General features: G+C 40.0%; 1 protein-coding gene across 7 annotated transcripts in view; it reads right to left on the bottom strand.

Moving 5' to 3' along the window:
* The window catches only part of METAP1D (methionyl aminopeptidase type 1D, mitochondrial), a 179,843-nt gene that overhangs the window by 53,012 nt on the left and 103,089 nt on the right, over positions 1-23,742 (bottom strand). For all 7 annotated transcript variants that reach the window (XM_056536115.1, XM_056536119.1, XM_056536118.1 and 4 more), the window contains 2 exons: positions 21,049-21,091; positions 4,573-4,736 (listed from right to left, as the gene is read on the bottom strand). In XM_056536115.1, coding sequence (XP_056392090.1) covers positions 4,573-4,736; positions 21,049-21,091 — 207 coding nt within the window. The remainder of the gene's footprint in view (positions 1-4,572; positions 4,737-21,048; positions 21,092-23,742) is intronic.

The following is a 23,742-nucleotide window of genomic DNA, read 5'->3' as shown; positions in this document are numbered from 1 at the left end:
TGAATGAACTAATCGTATGAAATACTTTACATAGTTGAATGTGTTGACAGCAAAATCACACAAAAATTATCAAAGTAAATCAAATTTATCAACAGATGGAGGTCTGGATATGGAGTCACACTCAAAATCAAAGTGGAAAACCACACTACAGGCTGATCCAACTTCATGTAATGTCCTTAAAACCAGTCAAAATGAGGCTCAGTAGTGTGTGTGGCCTCCACGTGCCCGTATGACCTCCCTACAATGCCTGGGCATGCTCCTAATGAGGTGGAGGACAGTCTGTGGTGCAATGTGGCGTTGGTGGATGGAGCGAGACATGATGTCCCAGATGTGCTCAATCGGATTCAGGTCTGGGGAACGGGCGGGCCAGTCCATAGCATCAATGCCTTCCTCTTGCAGGAACAGCTGATACACTCCAGCCACATGAGGTCTAGCATTGTCTTGCATTAGGAGGAACCCAGGGCCAACCGCACCAGCATATGGTCTCACAAGGGGTCTGAGGATCTCATCTCTGTACCTAATGGCAGTCAGGCTACCTCTGGCAAGCACATGCAAGGCTTTGCGGCCCCCCAAAGAAATGCCACCCCACAAATGCTGACCCACTGCCAAACCGATCATGCTGTAGGATGTTGCAGGCAGCAGAACGTTCTCCACGGTGTCTCCAGACTCATCTGTCAAATGTGCTCAGTGTGAACCTGCTTTCATCTGTGAAGAGCACAGGGTGCCAGTGGCGAATTTGTCAATCTTGGTGTTCTCTGGCAAATGCCAAACACTGCACAGTGTTGGGCTGTAAGCACAACACCCACCTGTGGACGTCAAGCCCTCAAACCACCCTCATGGAGTCTGTTTCTGAACATTTGAGTGGACACATGCACATTTGTGGCCTGCTGGAGGTCGTTTTGCAGGGCTCTGGCAGTGCTCCTCCTTGCACAAAGGCGGAGGTAGCGGTCCTGCTACTGGGTTGTTGCCCTCCTCCGGCCTCCTCCACGTCTTCTGATGTACTGGCCTGTCTCCTGGTAGTGCCTCCAATCTCTGGACACTATGCTGACAGACACAACAAACCTTCTTGCCACAGCTCGCATTGATGTGCCATCATGGATGAGCTGCACTACCTGAGCCACTTGTGTGGATTGTAGACTCTGTCTCATGCTGCCAGTAGAGTGAAAGCACCGTCAGTATTCAAAAGTGACCACAACATCAGCCAGGAAGCATAGGAACTGAGAAGTGGTCTGTGGTCACCACCTGCAGAACCACACCTTTATTGGGGGTGTCTTGCTAATTGCCTATCATTTTCACCTGTTGTCTGTTCCATTTGCACAACAGCATGTGAAATTGATTGTCAATCAGTGTTGCTTCCTGAGTGGACAGTGTGATTTCACAGAAGTGTCATTGATTTGGAGTTACATTGTGTTGTTTAAGTGTTCCCTTTTTTTTTTTTAAGCAGTGTATATTTATGGGGGAAAAAAAAGTTTTATTTAGTTCCCTTTTTTTATGAATGATAGATAAATAAATAAATAGCAATTCAAAAATGTGTTAATTATATAAAATTTGAAAAGAAAATTCCATATTTGTCCAAAGGATGTAGAAATCACCATTAAGGATTTAAATTAAAATGAATCAATGTGTAACACAATTTGACTATATCATTCCGACTCATCCATAATATTTTCATTGCATTGCATAGAACTTTCTCAAAATGCAATCAGTTCTGCGTTGAGAGCAAGTATGCATTAGTTATCTCTTGGGCTTACTGGGTTAATATTAATGCAGTGCTCCCATTTTCTTGTTTTGTGTTTTTTTTCCCCTTCTTTCCTCGGATACGGAATACATTACAGAGATTGCTGAGTTATGGTATCAGAATATTCATCAGATGCGATCAGAATATAAAAAGAGGACCAATTACCATTTAAGCATGCCAGACAATGACACACAACAAATGGCACCCGTCTGCTGAAATTTAAATGAGAACCAGTTTGGATACAGTTGTTTTCTGTGCTGCGCTATTGTTTTTTATTATTATTTATTTTATTTTTTTGCCCCATTAATATTTACACTAGGAAAGCACATTCGCTGCAGCCTTATATGAGGAACCCAAAGTCATCTTCAATTACCTTCCTAATGTCTTTTTTTTTTTTAATGATGTTTTATTTATTTCCGTTAACAGGTTTCATTAATGCAGTGGATATGCAAAATTTATTTCCCTATAAAGAGAGTTATCAGGGAAAAGAAATAATAAAAAAAAAAAAGAATAAGGTTTTAGCAGCTACTATTCACCTGGGTGTTGGCGCAGTGTGTGGGTCCCTTTTTTTTGTCAAGTCTTACACACACACATACAAAAAAAAAGGGAACAAAGGTCAGCACCCAGCCGCCACTTGAATGTGAGATTTTTCTTTTTATTCCTCTTGATGTATAGCAGGCTCTGTGTTATTAGTCTTAATGATAGAAAATTGTAGTGTTGATACAAATTTTTTTTTCAAAGTAGTAGGCGGGAGTTCCATTTGTTAGTAAGTTTTTTTCTGTGACTAAAAGCCACGGACAGTACATTTATGTAGCGGTAAAAGGCCTACAAGCTCTTTCCATAGCAGAGCTAATTATTCCTACTGTGACCTTACTGATCTGCACTGTTCCGTGAACATCTCATCTGTGCGCCTGTTCCTCTGTGTAGATGGTGTCAGGGAATATGAAAAAACCCTATAATGAAACCATTTTCATGAAGGAGAAAGGCTACAGGAGTTGCACTTGCTACAAAGAGGCTCAATTATATGAGTAATTGTGATAATTTTCTACATTCATATCCTTCAATGGGGGGAAAGTAAAAAAAAAAAAAAAAAAGAAAAAAGAAAAGAAAAAAAAAAAAAAGCCATAAGAGAAAATTACTTTTACAAGAAAGTGCAGAGTAAAAAAAATAGGAGGAATAGACAAAATGGGGAAAAAAATAAAGAAAAAAAAAAAAACAATCATGGAAAAAAGTAAAAAAGAAAAAAAATGTGGAAGGAGGAATAGGAAGAAAGAGGGAACAACAGATATGCTGAAAGGCTCATGTGCAGCTGGGTTGCACAATTAAATTGAATTTTTTTCTGCAGTTGATGAATGTGACTACCGCAAATGTGCCTGTGTAGTTAGCTATCATTTGTTGTTCCGTGACAGGAAAAGGATAATTACCTCTCAGAAAGAATCAAAGGCTGACATGCCCTTTAGACACAGCTATGAATGCAGAGCTCCATACAATGCCTGAATAAGAATTTCGTACTCTCTGGCCCTTTCCACATAAGAATACATTTTGTTAAAATGCAAGAACGCCACCGGCAAATTTGTTTGAACCCTAGGTGTTCGAAAATACGAGGTGCACCTATCGACTCATCCCTTTTGCAAAAATAAAACCGCATTCTGAATTCCATTCCATTATATTCATGGATAGTAAGATAGTGAGATATGCATTAAATTTCTCTTCCCAGTAGGGGTCTGATTCAACATTTCCTATAAAAGAAGAAAAAGACACTATCCTTTTTTTTTTTCCCTCCAGATGATAGTTAGCCTATAATTTAAAACTGTCAAAAACACAATTTTGTGCAAAGTCTACAATAAAAGCTTTGGAGATATAACCCAAAGAGGTTTTTGCTAAAGTTAGATTCCGAATCAGTTACAACATTTCTATAGCAATAAATACATATAAATGATACTTTTTTTTTTTTTTTTGGCTTTTTATATATTTTTTTTTCCTCCAAGTGCTATAGGAAGATCTGGGCTTCCAAGTGTGTGTTAATTGTGTAAGGGATCATTGTTCGGGAAGGAAGAAAAATGAGACGTGTTTACTAAACTGGAATGAAAAGTATAAGAAATATTCTGCCTATTTATGAATTATTATTCTTTCTTTTTTTTATGTCTAATATGTTGCACACAAAGAAATTGTCTGATGTGTCGGAACAACAATAAAAATGCCAATAAATGCTTTTTGGTGCGCTGTCTTTAGCAATTGATACAATGTGTGTGTTACTCCAATAGTGTACTACGTAAAGTGATAGAAAAGTATAAGGTGCTATTTTACTAAATAATAATAAAAAATGCGTCCCCTGTAAAGACTGATTTTTTATATCTCATCGCTGACACTTATATGAACATTACATCATGTGGATTTATAGTGTGTGTAACAAAATATACCCATATGCACATATATGTTTACGTCCGTACAGTAGTATATGTTTATTGTATTATTATGTCTATGGCTTTTATTCGCTCACTAATACTACTGTAGTGTTATTTGATTTTTTTTGTTTTTTTTTGTTTTTTCTTTTCAAGACTGTTTGGAGTCAGGTCTAAATTTTTAGTCAGTTACTTCATACACATCTTTGTCTCTTTATGCAGTTATCTTTACTGACCCACAGGTAATTCACTTTTTACAAAAATCCTTCTTGCCCAAAGCACAGCAGTACAGTGCAGTCTTTCACACACTGGTATCAGTCAAATGATGGTTTTGAATCATAAAACATGTCATCAGCTTTCTACCAGACTACCAATAACCTCTGTCCCACTTGCCAGCCTTCCCGTCGCTTGTCACTACATTCTGCCGGTCACCTGATTGTGTTTCCGATTACAGAGAAGGGAGCTCCTGGCTTGCAGGCTGCTATTGCTTCATCTCTGCATCTCCTGGCGGTCTTCACTAACTTCTGCCCATTTTCATCCACGTTTCCAACCAGAAAGGTCTCGGAGGTGTCCCCATGGTATCCACTGCTATACACCTAATGGAACGAGAGTTGTGCATATGTTACATTCTGTAGATGGTAAATTTCTAATAATTTAGATTATATACACAGTGACTGAAATGACATTGACTTCTATCACGGAAATTTACCGATGCAGTGCGAGCGGCACGAAATAAAACAAAGTGGTTATTCTGACTTGTAGGGTTCCCGTCCTAATGATATAAATAGCTTGGCCATCCTAAAATCATTATAATAAAAGCTTGCAGCTGGGTCAGTGCATTTAAGTCATCCAGCACCCCCCCCCCCCCCCCCAACATAATCACCTTCACCCTTATAAATTCCATGACAATCCCACTGCAGACATGACAAACGCTTTTCTGAGGCTAGGTTTTCACTTGTTTTTTTTGCCATAATTGTAAATTTTTTTTTTGGGCCCAAAGGAAAAAAAAAACACACTGGAAAAAAACAACATCTGAAAACTGCAATGGCGTTTGCCTTAATTTTTTTTATTTATTTATTTTTTTTGCCTTTGTGTGGAAATTGAGTTTTTATTCCTTTGGCAGTTTATCCTGTTACTGTGTCCACCTTCTTTTTTAACTCTTAACTGATGTTAAAAGATGTAAAAATGGCAATACAAACCCCACATTGTGTTTTTTATGGCGTTTTTTCTCTCCCATAGACTTTGATGGGAGAGAAACAGCAATAATTTAGTGAAAAAAACACGATTTAGTGAAATAAAAGCTGCGATTTTGCAAATGGCACAATGAGCCCAAAAAAAGGCTGAAAAAACACCAAAGAGGAGTCAAAAAAGGCCAAAGACAAAAACGTTAAGTGGGTATGGTATTTCATTAATCCCTATTGACTTGCAAATAACAGTTGGCGCCGACATTTTACCAGAGCATAGCATTTATGGGGTTTTCTTGGGCATTATTGAAAAAAGTGGAAACCCAGCCATATTGAAAGTACTAAAGAAGCCAAATCCTGTGATAAACCAGGGCTGTAGAGGAGGAGCAAAACTATGCTATGTAAAAGCAGATTAAAATTATCATTATTGTCTATTAACTTTTTATTCTTCTTGCCTGAATTTTCATCAAAAATATCATTATAATCCTATATGCGTTAATGTTGGGGATGCCAGGGAAATAATCCCCCATTATTTAAATGAAGGACCCAATTGGTACAGGGTTGCAACAGATTAAAAAGTTGGGTTTCTTCTCCAGTTGTTCCCATCATGGTTGTAGGCTGGAGGACCAGTGACAAGATATGTGGAAATGGGACAAGCCCTTGAGCATTTAGGAATAAAACTAGGGGACAACCAACATGGTTAACTATGGTAAATATAATTGCCTGAGGATGGCTGGATATATTGTGATTTTTTGACATATTACTTTATATGATATATATATATATATATACACATATACATACATAAATTTTCCTGGTTGCAACCATATTTAGGAGACACCTCCTTCTTGTATCGTGTTTATGGACCAGTAGTGTGCCTCCAGCTGTTGCAAAACTACAACTCCCAGCATGCCCGGACAGCCTTCGGCTGTAGTTTTGCACAGCCAGAGGTACGCTGGTTTAGAAACACTGAGTTATGGAAGCCACAATCCTTTGGAAGTTAATGGTAAGAATTTTTTTTATAGAATGCAGTCTTCAGGTCTAGCTGGCACAAGCACCGCATACCGTGTCACAGTCTACACAGCAAAGCTTAAAGGGGTTATCCACCATAAGGTGATTTTAGTACGTACCTGGCAGACAGTAATGGACATGCTTAGGAAGGTTTTGCACTTGTCTTGGGACTAAATGGCTGTGTTGTGAGATTACCATAATACTGTGGCTAGCTTTTTGTGAACTGGTATTTCCTGTTTGACTTTTCTTTTTTTGACTACAAATCCCACAATTCCATCTTCCTCCCTCCCACACATCAGCCACCCCACCCATTGAAACATAAATGAGCTGCATCCATTCCAATCAGTGTGGTTTTCATTCAGGGTGCCTACAGCTATTGCAGATTGATGTCTCTCCCACCAAGCGATCCCTCCACCCATTGAAGCAGACAGCCTCCCTGTCATCAGCTGACTAGTGAGTCAGGTCTCGGCCGCATTGCAAGCTGGGAAAAATCCGAGACAACACTCATTTTGTATGCTGGTAAAAATAAATATTGGAGTGAAAATCACAGAAGAATTGTGAGAAAACCGTCACACACAGGTACAGACACTATATTATGAACTACACTAACTTTACAGCCCCTGTAGCATAGTCAAATAAAAAAAAATAAAAAATACTGGAATACCCCTTTAAAATCGAGATGCCGAGAACAGGAAATGTCAGTGTATTGTTTGTTATCTATCGGCAAATGTGAAAACTGGTATATTTCATGGGTTATTTTTTTATATACAAAAAACACACAACAATATATAATTGCTTGTTTATAATTGTTTTATACTTTTAACATCTGCTCGTCAGGGCTTGTTCACATCTATTCTGACCAGGATGACTATGTCAGAAAACCTACCCAAAGGTATGCTGATGTATGTCACAGTTTAAAAGTGACCACGTTCTGTCCATTTTTAAGTGTAAACTGTTTTGTTACTTTTGAGTTTTACGATATACTGTAACTGTACATGCTTAGAAATGAACCCAATGTGGTCACTTTTAGGCTATGTTCAGCAAATTGAAATCAATGGATCCAGCAGGGGTTACACTGTGCTATCCATCTCCACAGGGGGAAGATTACATAGGAGACCTACCTACAGGGGGCAAACTACCTTTCTACTTGTGAAAAACTACCTACATAGGCGACCTACCTACTTGTGGAAAACTACCTATAAAGGGGGGGGGGAGGCAAACCACTTACCAGTGGGTCCTGCCTACAGGGGAAAACTGTCTTCAGGGGGTTGTGGGCTGATGCAAGGATTTTTGCCACCTTAGGAAAAACCAATTTTTGCCACCCTAGGAAAAACCAAATTTAGACCAATTGAGACTAGTTTTAATCTTTTAACAAACAAGGGACCTATGGATGGAGGGTGGAGGTTCAAACTATTATTTACAATTGATCGCTAAGCGATCCCTAAATTTCCCATCCAATAAAATAAAATATAACTTTTATTGAGCCATGATTAAAATCCAATTCACAAGTGCTCAAGTGATAATGATGCAACTGCATGCTAGTAACCTGTGTAAAGAACTGTGGCTGCAGTCCACAATTCTCAGTGTGAATTAAAGTTAAAATCAATCACACATTGCCCGTCCGCCCACCCGACGTTTCGCCACAAGCTGTGGCTTTCTCAAGGGCTTAGAGGCAAAAGGAAAAAACTATTAGTTCGCGCAGCTCATGTCGCGCAGACAGTCTGAATGGATGTAGTCCAATAACAGGAGCCGCGAGTGACGCGGTGAAAGGCTATTTGCTTAGACAGGTGCTGATCATGGTGTCAAAAGACGCAGGGCATTCTGGATCCAAATGATTGGTGGTAAAGTAAGCCCTGATAGGATAGAATAGATGTCGATTAAGTATAGTCCAATGATGATCGTTTTTGGAAAAATGAAGTGATGTAATTTGATGAAATCATTGAATGGGAGGTTTTTTAAACCCCTGCAAGGCTCTTTTGCACACCATTTGCCTCTAAGCCCTTGACAAAGCCACAGCTTGTGGCGAAACGTCGGGCGGGCAATGTGCGATTGATTTTAACTTTAATTCACACTGAGAATTGTGGACTGCAGCCACAGTTCTCTTACACAGGTTACTAGCATGCAGTTGCATTCAATCATTATCACTAGAGCACTTGTGAATTGGATTTTAATCATGGCTCAATAAAAGTTATAGTTTTAATCTTTACTCACCTGATCACAATTATTTTTTTAATGTTTTAAATACATATGATAATCTGGTGCCAGAAAGTTAAGCAGATTTGTAAATGACTTCTATTTAAAAATCTTAATCCTTCCTGTACATATTAGCTGCTGTATGATCCACAGGAAGTTCTTTTCTTTATAAATCTCTTTTCTGTCTGACCACAGTGCTCTCTGCTGACGCCTCTGTTCATGTCAGGAACTGTCCAGAGCAGGGGAGGCTTGCTATGGGGATTTGCTCCTCCTCTGGACACTTCTTGACATGGACAGAGGTGTCTTTTCAAAAAGAAAAGAACTTCCTGTGGATCATACAGCAGCTGATAAGTACTGGAAGGATTACATTTTTAATAGAAGTAATTTACAAATCTGTTTACCTTTCTGGCACCAGTTGATTTAAAAACATGTTTTCCAGTGGAGTACCCCTTTAATCTGTCTCTGGGCAAAGAGTTTTTTCATTCCCCTATTCCTGTGTGTTTCCCCACTGCCCTAGGCAATTGGTTTGGTTGTTCAGATTTTTCTCCCCGGCCCTTACAGCAGATGGCCTACCCTCAGGATAGGGCAATAATGTAAGATTGGTGGGAACACCGCCACCGTTTAGCTGTCTAAAGGGGTCACAGTGCATGGAGGAGTGCTGTAGCCTCTTAAAGGGGTATTCCAGGCAAAACCTTTTTTTTATATCTATCAACTGGCTCCGGAAAGTTAAACAGATTTGTAAATTACTTCTATTAAAAAATCTTAATCCTTCCAATAGTTATTAGCTTCTGAAGTTTTCTGTCTAACTGCTCAATGATGATGTCACGTCCCGGGAGCTGTGCATGATGGGAGAATATCCCCATAGGAACTGCACAGCTCCCGGGATGTGAGTCATCAGAGAGCAGTTAGACAGAAAAGAACAACTCAACTTCAGAAGCTAATAACTATTGGAAGGATTAAGATTTTTTAATAGAAGTAATTTACAAATCTGTTTAACTTTCCGGAGCCAGTTGATATATAAAAAAAGTTTTGGCCTGGAATACCCCTTTAATTGTTTACACGGTACCAGAGGTTCTACTTGTTGACGTAGATAGCATTGTAAGCAAGAAGAGGCTGCAGCACTCACCCCATTGTGCCCCACCAAAATATGAAAGCTAGAGTCACCACTGCTCAAGAAGTTCTTATTCATGGACAGCAAGCGCAGATATTAAAAATGATGACGAGTTTAAAGAATCGGTTTCCGAATTTGCATATATTTACAATACTATGATAATGCTTAAAAGACAGCCCAAAGTACTCCCTAATCCAGTGGTCTCCAACCTGCGGACCTCCAGATGTTGCAAAACTACAATTCCCAGCATGCCCGGACAGCCAACGGCTGTCCGGGCATGCTGGGAGTTGTAGTTTTGCAACATCTGGAGGTCCGCAGGTTGAAAACCACTGCTCTAATCTGTAGTCCTAGTAGCCAAAACTGTACACAATGTACAGCCGTGTGGCTAATAGGAGCAGCAAAAGAATAAAATCCGGAGTGTTCTTGAAGGGTGCTCCCCCGCCTCACCCTCAGGGCGGTGATTGACAAGCTGCTGTGTATGCAAATATACCCAGGAGCCTGTCAGTCACTGCAGAGAGGGAGGGGGAATCAAGAAAGGTATTTTTGAAAATATTTGCAAATCACTGCAACATATAATTTTGATAGAAACTTCAAAATAGTCATTTTTACTTTTAGGTCCTTTTTGGACCAATAAAAAAACAAATGATTAATCAATCATATAAAACACATTAAGAGATACGTTAATAAAACATAACACTTTGTATAGATACTAACACCAAGTCACCCAGGTATTATGAACTTGAGTAAATACTTGTTTTCTCCATGATATAACATTTGTGGAGCACATTTTCTTGCAAATCTGTAGTGTGCTGTTCCTCTGTTATTACTCCTGAAAATATGAATACATTGGCAACTGTGTGTTACCATTCCCTTTGTCAATGGGGTGTGTTCCTATATATTTGGACACCGTCCAATCAGGGCTGACAGTGTCACACACTATTGACAATTCAGCTGATGGACAGTGTCAATTTATCGGTACATTTCTAGGAGGAATAATAGAGGAGTACATTTAAATAGTTATTCTAATTAAAGGGGGTCACGCATTGTTATTACAAAGGGAATACGAGCGTGTACTAAAACAGACAGGTTAGAAGAGTGGCCAAGTCATTTTTTTTATTTCTCTATTTTTACACTTTACTGACTACTGTTACATCATTACAACCTTAAAGGGGTACTTCGCCCCTAGACATCTTAACCCCTATCCAAAGGATAGGGGACAAGATGTCTGATGGCGGGGGTCCCAGCAATGGGACCCCTGTGATCTTTGGGCAGCACCCGGCATTCATTTATAATGTTTGGAGCGGGAGGCGGGGGTCGTGACGTCACGGACATGCCCCTCGTGACATCACGCCCCTCCCCCTCAATGTAAGCCTATGGGAGGGGCGTGATGACAGCCTCCCATAGGCTTGCATTGAGCAGGCGTGGCGTGACGCATGAGGGGGGTGGCCGTGACGTCATGACCCCCGCCGCCTGCTTCAAGCGTGTGGAACAAAATGTTCTGAACGCTGGGGCAGTGGAGTACCCCTTTAAGACTAATTGGTTAAAGCTGTGTCTTTTTAACAATGTGTTTGTGTCCATATCACTGATATGTGATTCTTCAGGGACAGTAAGCATACAGTGCATTCAAAAAGTTTTCAGACCTTTTTCACTTTTTTGTTATGTTGTGTTATATATTGAAGTTTTCCTCCTTATTCTGAACCCCAAGCTAGCTGCGACTTTTTAGGGGCAATTTTACACAAAAAACAAATGCTAAAGACCATGATAAATGCCCCAAATTGTCTTGTTTGAAGGTGAACCTTCTTCCCAGTCTAAGGTCCAGAGCACCCTGGATGTGGTTTTCATTAAGAATATCTCTGTAGTTTTCTCCATTAGGGTACGTTCACACAAGCTGATCTTTTTGCGGGTTTTCCGCTGCGTTTTTGAAAGGGGGCGGGCTCCTCTCGGCTGTCCGCAGCAGATTTTCCGCGGTGTAATTTACGCTGTGGAAAATCCACCGCAGTCCCTACTGACTTCAATGGGGTTTGTGGCGGATTTTCAGCAGCGTAAATTCCGCCACGGAAAATCTGCTGTGGACAGCCGAGAATAGCCCGCCCTTTTTCAAATACACAGCGGAAAACCTGCAAAAAAATCCGCCCGTGCGAACGTACTCTTAAGCATTCCCTCAACCCTGACCACTCTCCCTGTCCCAGCCACAGAAAAACACTCCCACGGCATGATTCTGCCCCCACTATGCTTCACTGTAGGGATGGTAGTGGGCAGGTGATAAGCAGTGCCTGGTTTCCTCTAAAAACAATACTTATAATTAAGGCCAAAAAATTCAATCTTATATTTCAGACCAGAGAATCTTGTTTCTTACAGTCTGAGGGTCCTTTAGTTGCTTCTTTTTGCAAATTCCAGGTGGAGTTTTTGTATTCTTCTTTAGATCTGTGCCTCAACACAATCCTGTCTGAGCTCTACAGGCAGTTTTTTCTCCTCATGGCTTGGTTTTTGCTCTGATATGCATTGTCAGCTGTGAGGCCTTATATAGACAGGGCCAATCAAGGTGCAGAATCTCGGTCAATATCTGTTCTTTCAACAAAAAGACTACCTTATATTACTGCACTGTATAACATGTTTAGGAGAACAAAATGCTGAACGATAGAGTCCCCTTTTTACACAATAAAAAAAAAAAAATGTATAAGGAAAAAAACATGGTTGGGTGCTCCGCTTCATTTGCTGTTACTCCTTTGCCTCTATATGCCCACATCTAAGGTGACCTGCTCTCAAACATTGCACTGTGTCTCAGTTGTTGCAAAACTACAACTCCCAGCGTGCCTGGACAGCCTTTGGTCATGCAGATTCTTTACATGTATATTTTATATGTCTGGCTTCTGTAGTTAGCTCACAAATCTCTCTGTTCTGCTGCTCACTCATTCTGACATCCACTGCTCAGGAAGAGGCGTGTCCGAGGCAAGCACTAAGCCTGCCCTTACTTACCATGCATTCACTTTCTCCCTGAGTCTGCTGTGCTGGTTCTTTTCATCCAATCACTGCAGACTGCTCTGTAACCCCCTCCTCTCTGCTTTCAGACAGGAGTCTGGTAGACAGGACAGGAGTGAGCACAGAGGAGAGCTAGTCTCACCCTCACTTTTTAGACTTTGTCCCTGACCTATGCTTCAGCTGGGACAAAAATAATGCTGTAGCCGGACAGGATTATGTGCTGGGTGGTATGGGAACTCCTACTGGTCTTTTAATAAATCATAATTTCTATAAAAAGCAAATAACATTTTGTGTGAAGTATATTAGAAAGGTTAATGTTTTGCTAAGATGTACAACATATAAAAAGCTTTTGACAGTGCTTATTTAAAGTTTGTTTCTCAAGTGTAATCTCAATGGCTGCAACATAATACTATATACTAGATGTATGGATGCCTATGGCTTCCCCTGGTAAAATTAACTTAAAGGAGTACTCCGGAGCGCTGGTAATTAAAAAAAAAGTTTACCTCATCTGATTCTCTCTCTGATCTCTTTCAAAGACCTTTCCAACGATACCTCATTTGTCAAATTTGGCCCCGCCATTCTCTTGTAATTGCCACCTGTAGCAGTAAGCAGCCATATCATAAAGACTACATTTCCCATGACTCCCTGCGCCAGCTTCCTGCGCCCTTCCTCCCCCCCCCCCAGGAAATTATAATAAATTATAATAAAGTAACGCCCACAGCTCCTTCCCTCCTTCCTCCTCCTTCCATGTGCCCACTAGCGCAGTGTTTCCCAACCAGGGGGCCTCCAGCTGTTGCAAAAGTACAACTCCCAGCATGTCTGGACAGCCGAAGGCTGTCCGGGCATGCTGGGAGTTGTAGTTTTGCAACAGCTGGAGGCACCCTGGTTGGGAAATACTGCACTAGCGTGGCGCAGCACTACGCAGCACAGCACTACGCAAATAGCGTAGGCACCCGGGTTGGGAAACACTGAACTAGTTTGGCGCAGCACTACGCAGCACAGCACTACGCAAATAGCGTAGGCGCAGCACTACGCAAATAGTGTAGGGCTAACATAGGCAGCGATAGGAGCCTAGCGTTAGCCCTACGCTATTTGCGTAGTACTGCGCATGCGCAGAATAAATTAACTTTGGGGGAGTAGCCGACTCCGGGCTGGGAGGCCGGCACAGCCCGCAGTGATGAGTCACCGGGCGAAGATGGCGGCGGATCAAGACCGGGAAGAAGACCATATGGAAAACGGGAGTATATTAGAATGTTATATAACTTTGCCTCATGCTACAATTCCCCTATAAAAGGTTAGCTTCGGAGTACTCCTTTAAGCATTTATCCCACATCGGTATTATTCTGAAAAGGTTTGCTTTTGACTGCACAGTACTGTAAATACTTCCTAGGATTTTTGCTTTTCTAAATATGCACCCGCAGGTAATTTTGTCATTTTAGGAATTTCCTGCTTAATTTCCTCACTAAATCTCTCTTCAAAGGTGTCGTCTGAGAGTCAAATCATCATTGCACCCAATCACATTTCCCCTTACCAGTCACATGTTGTACCTAGTAGAACCATCACTAGGGCACGTCATTGGCTGTAGTTGTCACATGGTAGTACAATGACCAATGGAGCATTGTGCTGGATCGGCGTTGGTTTTAACAGATGAGTACTATAGATCCTTCATTTTATAACATTTACTACAGCTATTTTTATTAAATATTCTGGAAAATGCAATAAAAGAAAACAAATAAACAAAAAAAGATTCCCTAGCCACTTAGGATAACGTTTTATGGCCAAATTAGTTGAAGGTAAAACTATTTAGACAGCACAATCCCTGTTTATCTGGTGTACGGCAAATACCCTATTTCACAGTATGAGCATTACACCAGCAGACACACATGGCAGTACTGTGATGTAACAGGAAGGTCTTTGCTGCCGTAGAACTAAAATAAATCGATATTGGGAAGCAAAATTAGGTAAAACATTAAGATATACAAAAAATACAAAACATAGTCTAAACATGAATGGTTGAGAAAAAATCTAAATAAAAGTTTTAGACTTAGTATACGTTATTATGATCCTGACTGAAATGAAGGGAAAGGCACTCTCCTTTTTTTTTGTCTTAAAGAGATACTCCGCCCCTAGACATCTTATCCTCCATCCAAAGGATAGGGGATAAGATGTCTGATCGCTACAGTATGTAGATATAGACATGAATGGTGGGCGTGGCGTGACATCACAAGGGGGAGTGGTGTGATGTCACATCTCCCGCCGTGGGGACACAGCATTCTAAAATACTGACCCCCGCGATCAGACATCTTATTCCCTATCCTTTGGATGGGGGATAAGATGTCTAGGGGCAAAGTACCTAACCTCACCCAAAATGGACAAAATGTTTTACATTAACAAAAGTGTAACATACAAGTCTACCTGTGCATGTTTTCTGCATATAACCTACAGTAGGTAACAACTAAGATACGTTACAAACCATTCACATGTCCTCCAGCTCCAGCTTTTGCAAATTCTTCCCATCCTAAGGGCTCCCATAAAGGAACATTAGCCATCTCATGCACTTCTGTATGCCATAGATTTCATATACAAACAAGCCTCATTCCATTCAACTTCCTAAGTATATAGTTATACCCCCATGCAAATATTGCTCCTAGGGGAGAATACCTCAGTACATATAGCCATGCAGCGTCTATGCACTGCCGACCAGGCTTCATGCCATGTACAGGTGCCCTGACTCTTGATGTGGCCTTAGTCTGCGTTCTCACCATACTCTTGTGTTCTCATTTTATCGCTACTCTGTTACTTCAACATTTTACAACTCCCTCCTTTTCAAGCGTATTCTCTCTTCTTCTTATTAAAGTCACATCTTTATTTATATTACATTATATATTGTATTTACTGCTACGGTAAAGATTTGTTATTTTTATGTTGTTGATTTTCACAACAAATCTATGACTTCCAATCTGGAATTACCCAGTTGATTTATAAGTTATTTAAAGTGCCTCTTACAAGACGGATAAATTATAAACACAATTGAAATTTAATGTATGCACATGGCCGGTCAAGTAAAGCAAATGTCCTTAAAAAAAGATCAATGTAGGCAATAACACAGGCCTATCAGAAAACAGACTAATATCAATCTAAAAACCAGACAAAACATCCAGTTGTTTAAAAGCCATTTGGAGATCATAAATCAACTCTTAAGGGTGAGCTTTAACTGAGGGAAGCAAAAAAAGACCAACCAGAGCAACACATGTGGAAACATCTTGGACTGTCTTCCCATTGCGCTGATATAAGGAAGCTTTGTTTGCATATGCTGGCCTTCAGAGTTAATGTAGCCACAGGCAAAGTTTGTTAATCAAACCAAAGGCAAAATCGTTTCCGATGCCTGAAATATCCCATTCAACTCACAGGCCGTATTCTAAACCAAGGCAATCATGGCTTAGCCTAGAGAAACATAACTCAATGGCCCTGCCAAAATCTCTAATCCATCTTTCTTAACTATTTTATTTTGTGGTGCACTAGGTAGTCGCGTCTCTTGACCTCTCCCAGTCAATGACATAAGAGACCCTTTTTAAGCATGCTTTGTGAAATCTCTATGTCATCGGCTGGAACTGTGGGGGATGAAACAGAGCCAGATGTGTATAAGGAAGAAAAAAAATCAGCTTCGCTAGACAGTAAAGAAAGATCAGACTAATTATAGCTAATGCCCATAGATGCGGCAACTCCATACACCAATATTCTTCCATTGATCATTGTTGTAGAATTTAAAGGCAAATCCACTCATGTCCCAAGAATCCTTATAAAAATGCTTGATTTCTCCTCAATACTTTATACTCGTTCTATTTAAAATCTATTGTTTATATAAGTATGAAGTGCAGGAAGAGAGCTTTTCCCTATAAGAATTCGCAAAATGGTAATAAACGTCTGTATCTCAAACACACATATCTAAAAACTTTATTTCAGCCTACAAAAAGTAAATGTATTCTATCGAGCCCTCCTCAGCTGTAACGTCACAGCTGCATATTGTGTGTTTTCACACTATGAAATTTAGATGGGTTCATATATACTCTAACCCAACAGTGGCACAAATGCTTGATGGCTACAAACACATGAAGTGGCACAATAAGATTAGTGCATACATGTCACCTAGTAAAGAATACTAGAAATTGTAGAATTTAATTCAGATCACTGTTCCATACTCCACAAGTCAGCCAAGAGTCAGGTTGTGGCCAAAGCTAGCTGCTGGCGTTCACCCATCCGACAGTACTGCTGTGGGTCTTTTGGCGAGTGTTGTGGTCATAGCTAGCTAACGGATGGGTGGAAGACATAAGATAGCTTTGGCCACAACCTGACTCTTGGCTGACTTGTGAAATATTTCACCCATGCGACAGTGGCTTCCACCTATATGACCAACGTCGAAACTGACCCAGCCATGACACTTCACAGGAACACAGCTCGAACTGTTCCAAATATGGCTTCTCACAAGAGCATAAGTCCCACACAGCCTCTACCATCTCTCCGATTTGGCTCCTCAAAACACATTCCAGAGCCATCTTCCCAACTTTCTGGCCTTGCTGTGCAGTATTGCTCTGGTACCTCTGGACCTTTGTTTTAACTTTTGAAAATCTCACTTACGGAGGCATAGCAACACTCTAGCTTACAACCCACCAGTCATCCCTCCGTGGTCAAGCACTTCAGTCTAAAAGAAGATTTCTTTACCATTTGAAGTACAAGATTTACCCCTAACAAGTGAAGTGCCTATGGCTTTGTTGTGTACATGACACAACTGATTTGAAAATAAATATCAAATTTTATTTTTTCCAAAGGTTTAAAAAAATTGCCCCATGAAGAAAAGCTATTTTTAAGAACAAGCTGCTGCATTGACTTTCCAAGTCCCTCAGAGCAGCTCTTCATTTTGATACATCGACAAGGGTCCCATGCAAGCAGTATCCAGTGCAAAGGCACTGGTATCTCTAAATGTATTTATTATCTATTACACATAAGCTCTTATAATATCAGGTCCAAGATTCTTAATGTATGAGATGTATGTTTGACATTTAGAGAAGTACTCTGCTACTTTACTTTTTATTCCCTATCCACTGAATAAGAGATAAGTATATGATTGCAGAGGGTCCCGTCAGCTGGAACCTCCCGTAATCTCCTGCACAAAGCGGTGGTCGACACGTCCACTCCATGCATCTCTATGGGAGAGCTGGAGATAGACGAGTACAATGCTTGTGTATCTCTGGCTCTCCCATAGAGATGCATGGAGGGGGCATTTCAACCACGGCTCCATCAGGGTGTCGTGCTGGAGATCGCAAGGGGTCCCAGCCATTGGACCCCCTGCAATCAGACATTTATCCCTAATCCTGTGGATAGGGGATAAGAAGTAAGGTAGTGGAGTACTCCTTTAATGAATTACTCAGTTTATGTAAACAAATTCAAAAAAAAAATTCAATATAAATGTATACTGCGGGACATTGTAGCTGTGCGGTTTGTACAGATACCAGTGGCTTCAAATCTAACCCATGAATATCTCCACTGACTCTGTATGGACATACGCGGCTTTATCAAGTATTATGATTTTCTTCCCAAACTATATTGGTTAATATATACATGTGGGTAGAGGGAATGTGGACGGCACCAAACGAATATAATGGAGTCTTAGTAGTTGGATGTCCAGCGAGGTAAAATACTCAGCTGAGCCAATTAATTAGAACCTGGCCGGGTGGTGGTGCTAGGAAAAACCAAAAAAGGATAGCTAGTAATATTGTAGGTAGATAGAGTAAAAAGACATATCCGCACTCACCACCGGGGTCGGCACGAGACGTTCCTACAAATCAATGTTACTATTTAGTAGTCAACTAACCAATATATTGTAGGTAGATAGAGTAAAAAGACATATCCGTACTCACCACCGGGGTCGGCACGAGACGTTCCTACGTGGAGATGGCCACGGGATCAGAGACGGCATCGCTTTGTGCGCTCCAAGGCGATAACCGGCTATTTCGCGCACTTGCGCTTCATCCGGCCTCATCGAGGCCGGATGAAGCGCAAGTGCGCGAAATAGCCGGTTATCGCCTCGGAGCGCACAAAGAGATGCCGTCTCTCTGATCCCGTGGCCATCTCCAGTAGGAACGTCTCGTGCCGACCTCGGTGGTGAGTGCGGATATGTCTTTTTACTCTATCTACCTACGATATATTGGTTAATTGACTACAAAATAGTAACATTGATTTGTAAGCACCAATAGGGCTCCACGTACAGCGAATTGTCTATTACACTTTGGCTGCCGTTCAGCAAGGAATAAATCTTTGTAGAATTCTTTGTCATTTGTTAAATCACTCAGTGGCCTCCAAACCATTAACCATGGGAGCGACGTATAAAGACGCAGCAGGTTCTGCAGCAAAAGGGTTAAAGGTTCTTCTGCTACAAATGGAACACAACACTATCTTCAGGGATTTTAATAAATGTAGGGAACACTGCTAGCAAAAGAGTTGCTGTCCAAATAGACTGACATACACAGGCCAATGTAGCCTCTAATGACAGAGTAAGATAATGACAGGCCCTACTCCAAATCAGCAGGAAGAGGAAGATCAATCTCGCTAGAGTGAAAGAAAAATGCTGCCTTTCCCCACGTTCGCTCATCTCATACATATCTATCTTCAGCAGCTGCTCAGTACTGCAGCGCTCTGCATTAACTACACCAAGGATCAATAACAATTACACCTTCTCAAAAACATGACACATAGCGGGATTGGGCTGACATTTCACTTAGGCCTACACTGATCTCAGTTCATCTGCTTCCAGCCTTAAATTCATGTCAAGCCCGGGTCTGCTTGGAGCAAACCCAGGGTTAAAAAGACGACATTAAAAAAAAAAAAAAAAAAAAAAAAGAGTAAAAGGCAATAAAAACAGCTGCGTAACAAGTAAACAAACATTAACTAAAACATTCAAGTGTCCGGGGATTTTATAAATGAAAATATCATTTCCGAAAAGATTTGTATTGTCATCTGTACAAAAGAAGAAGAGCTACGGAGTGTTATTATGTGCACTGACAAAGACGTCTCAGTAAGAGTACCTGCATTTCTTATTCCACAGTGAATTTACTTATTGGCGTACACTGAAGCCTGAGACAACCTGCCGTTCTCTAGCTGGTGGGGAACTACAAGTCTTACCAAGGACTGTCAACCACAGTCTTGTACCAATAAGCACATGGACACTGTAAACCAGGGGTTAAAACAATGCCAGGTTATGTTCACATAGGTTGCGAATTTTCCTTTTGGATTTTAAGGGGAAGAAAAGCTACAGTGGCAGCAGAGTGTATGGGATTTTATGTGGAAAATATGTTAAATATTATTATTATATATATATTTTTTATTTTTTTATTTATTTATTTATTATTTTATTTTTTTAATTATATGATTTATATATTATTTATTTATATACATATTTATAATATTTATATAATTATAGATTTTATTCTAATTATATTTAATACAATTATAATATATATATAATATATATATATAATATATATATATATATATATATAATAAATATATATAAATATTAAATAAAAAATAATTATGCGGAAAATAATGTTAAATATGCAGCATGCCAATTTATCGTGTAGATATGCTGAGGATTTGTTACAGATTTCCTACATTGACTTTAATGGGAGTAGTCATAAAATCTGCTATAAATCTGCAATGAAATAAATTAGCTACATTTTCCGCAAATACTTTGCCGTGTAAACATGGCCTTAGGGTCCATTCACACTGGGAAAATTCCGCAAAGAAGTTTCTCACAAAATTTCTTCAGCGGATCCCTGCAGGACGGAATCGGCGCTTATTTTACACATAAATTTACAGCGGAAATAAGCTTAAAAAAAAGTCCTATTGACTATTGGATTTTTCCAGAGCAGATTCCGCCAATACAGATTGATCTTTTTCGGTGAAATCTTTTTGCATGTTGGAAGTTCTGTCCAACTTGTAAACACAGAAGCAGAATCCCACTGAGAGCAATGGGAGGCTGCTACAAGCGGATTTCCTTGGTACGCATAAGCCCTAAATGGTGCAGATTTTCTGCCATTCAATCTGCTACATGTGGCTGTACCTTGAGGGTCTATTCACACCGTAGAATTTCCGCTTGCGGAAATCCGCCTCAAATTGAAGCCCATAGACTTCTATGGGATTCCACACTCCCATTCACACTTCTGAATTTCCGCTTGCGGAAATTCAGAAGTGTGAATGGGAGTGTGGAATCCCATAGAAGTCTATGGGCTTTATTTGAGGTGGATTTCCGCAAGCGGAAATTCTGCCGTGTGAATGGACCCTTACTATGCTTGCTACGCTAGATCGGCACACCTGAAGGTGAGAAACTTCAATATATAAAGTATATAAAGTAGAAGTGTTTAAAATGTGACTCACTGTGACATCTATGTTGATTATATCTCCATCCTCTAGAGGTCGACTGTAAAAGAAAGAAGAGAATGTTGTCTTTGTTTTTCTGAATTAATTATGATTTATGGTAGCATGTTATAAAAAAAAAACAGAGGTATTACACATCCCCCATTCAGGACCCCCACTCTATGAGCCAGAACGGCAGGAAAGACAGTAAAAGTAAATGCGCACGACACAGATCAGTCGTGGAAAAAATGTCGCACTAAAATCTGCCGCACTAAAATCTGTGCACGTTTTGTTGTAGATTTCCTGGAGATTTTCTGTGGATTTGGTGCGTTTTTTTTTTTTTTTTTTTTTATCTTCCCCATTTATTTCAATGGGAAAATCTGTAACATCATTGATTTGCCGTAAATTGAAAATCCACACCGCAAGTCAGCAGTCAAGGATATGTCGGTGCTGTAATCTGCTGGGAATTTTCTGTTCGAATTTCTGCGCAGAAACTATGCAGCAAGGAGTATGTGGACTGTAGCCTCCACATACTTTATTTATTTAAATGGCTTCCATGTAATACTATATTTACCCTACCGTGACCACAACAATGCCAATGTCTGGCCAGACAAGGCTTCCCCCTCCAAAATCATCTACAATCTGAAAGGGGATATCTCCGATGGATCAACTCATTTGTGAAGGTAGACAAGAGGATAACTATGTACCACCAGAAGAGAGCTGCACCGCCTAGAGATATGCCTGCGAGTAATTCCTAAAGCATGGATGGCCAAATGCTAATGCTGCATCACAATCTATACGAGACTTAAAGGGGTATTCCAGGAAAAAACTTTTTTTTATATATCAACTGGCTCCAGAAAGTTAAACAGATTTGTAAATTACTTCTATTAAAAAATCTTAATCCTTTCAGTACTTATGAGCTGCTGAAGTTGAGTTGTTCTTTTCTGTCTAAGTGCTCTCTGATGACACCTGTCTCGGGAACTGTCCAGAGTAGAAGCAGATCCCCATAGTAAACCTCTTCTACTCTGTGCAGTTCCCGAGACAAGCAGAGATGTCAGCAGAGAGCACTGTTGCCAGACAGAAAAGAGCAACCCAACTTTATCAGCTGATAATTATTGGAAGGATTAAGATTTTGTTAATAGAAGTTATTTACAAATCTGTTTAACTTTCTGGAGCCAGTTGATATATATTTATATATATAAAAAGTTTTTTTCCTGGAATACCCCATGTCTCATTCATTTGGCTACTTAAAAAAAAGGTGTCTCTGCCACCTCATTTTAAAGGGGTACTCCGATGGAAAACAATTTTTTTCTAATCAACTGGTTTCAGAAAGTTAAACAGATTTGTAAATTACTTCTATAAAAAAAATCTTAATCCTTCCAGTACTTATCAGCTGCTGTATACTACAGAGGAAGTTGAGTTATTCTTTTCAGTCTGACCACAGTGCTCTCTGCTGACACTTCTGTCCGTGTCAAGAACTGTCCAGAGTACAAGCAAATCCCCATAGCAAACTTCTCCTGCTCTGGACAGTTCCTGACATGGACAGAGTTGTCAGCAGAGAGCACTGTGGTCAGGCTGAAAAGAACAACTCAACTTCCTCTGGAGCATACAGCAGCTGAAAAGTACTGGAAGGATTAATATTTTTTTTTAAATAGAAGTAACTTACAAATCTGTTTAACTTTCTGGAACCAGTTAATTTGAAAAAATTTTTTTTCCACCGGAGTACCCCTTTAAAGACCAGCAAGGGTCACTGCAGTTGGACCCCCAGAGACTGGACACTGCTGGTATATCCTAGTGATATAGCCTTATAAGGAAGTTTCAAAGATTTTAATATACCGTATATAAGAACTACCCATCTACTTATCTGTGCTCACCTGAAGGTTATTTTGGAACTATCATCTATAAACCTGATAAGGGGATGTTAGTATACACATCCAATAGATGTTATCTTTCCCAATAATTAATCCCTCATAAATACACTTCTTCATAACATGACATTCCCAACTGAAAAAATGAAAAAATAATAAGATTTCTGATAGTCAATAGAGGCTTCACTGTTTATAATTAGAGACTAAAACCCCGTCTGATCTAGTCCTGCTCACACAGCTATTGGGCTAGGTTTCCACACAGGTTTTATTTTTTTATTTTTTTAGAAAACTGCCACTGCAATCTTTAAAGGGGTTATCCAGGAAAAAAAAACTACTTTTTTTTATATATCAACTGATCCAGAAAGTGAAACAGATTTGTAAATTACATCTATTAAAAAATCTTAATCCTTTCAGTACTTATGAGCTTCTGAAGTTGAGTTGTTCTTTTCTGTCTAAGTGCTCTCTGATGACACGTGTCTCGGGAACCGCCCAGTTTAGAAGAGGTTTGCTATTGGGATTTGCTTCTAGACTGGGCGGTTCCCGAGACACGTGTCATCCCGAGAGCACTTAGACAGAAAAGAACAACTCAACTTCAGAAGCTCATAAGTATTGAAATGATTAAGATTTTTTAATAGACGTAATTTACAAATCTGTTTAACTTTCTGGAGCCAGTTGATATATAAAAAAAAAGTTATTTTCTGGAATACCCCTTTAAGTCCAAGCTGGACTAGCGGTGAAAAAAAATCTGGATTGCTTTTTCAAGGTAGCCAACACAAATAAAATACATTTCTCAGGATGGCCAGATTTGCAGGGTATGTTGCACCATATCCCATTAAATTGTGATCAC

Source organism: Hyla sarda, chromosome 8, assembly GCF_029499605.1.
Source record: "Hyla sarda isolate aHylSar1 chromosome 8, aHylSar1.hap1, whole genome shotgun sequence".
Taxonomy (NCBI): Eukaryota; Metazoa; Chordata; class Amphibia; order Anura; family Hylidae; genus Hyla; species Hyla sarda.
Note: the sequence above shows the minus strand (reverse complement) of the source record. Positions and strands in the feature narration are given on the sequence as shown.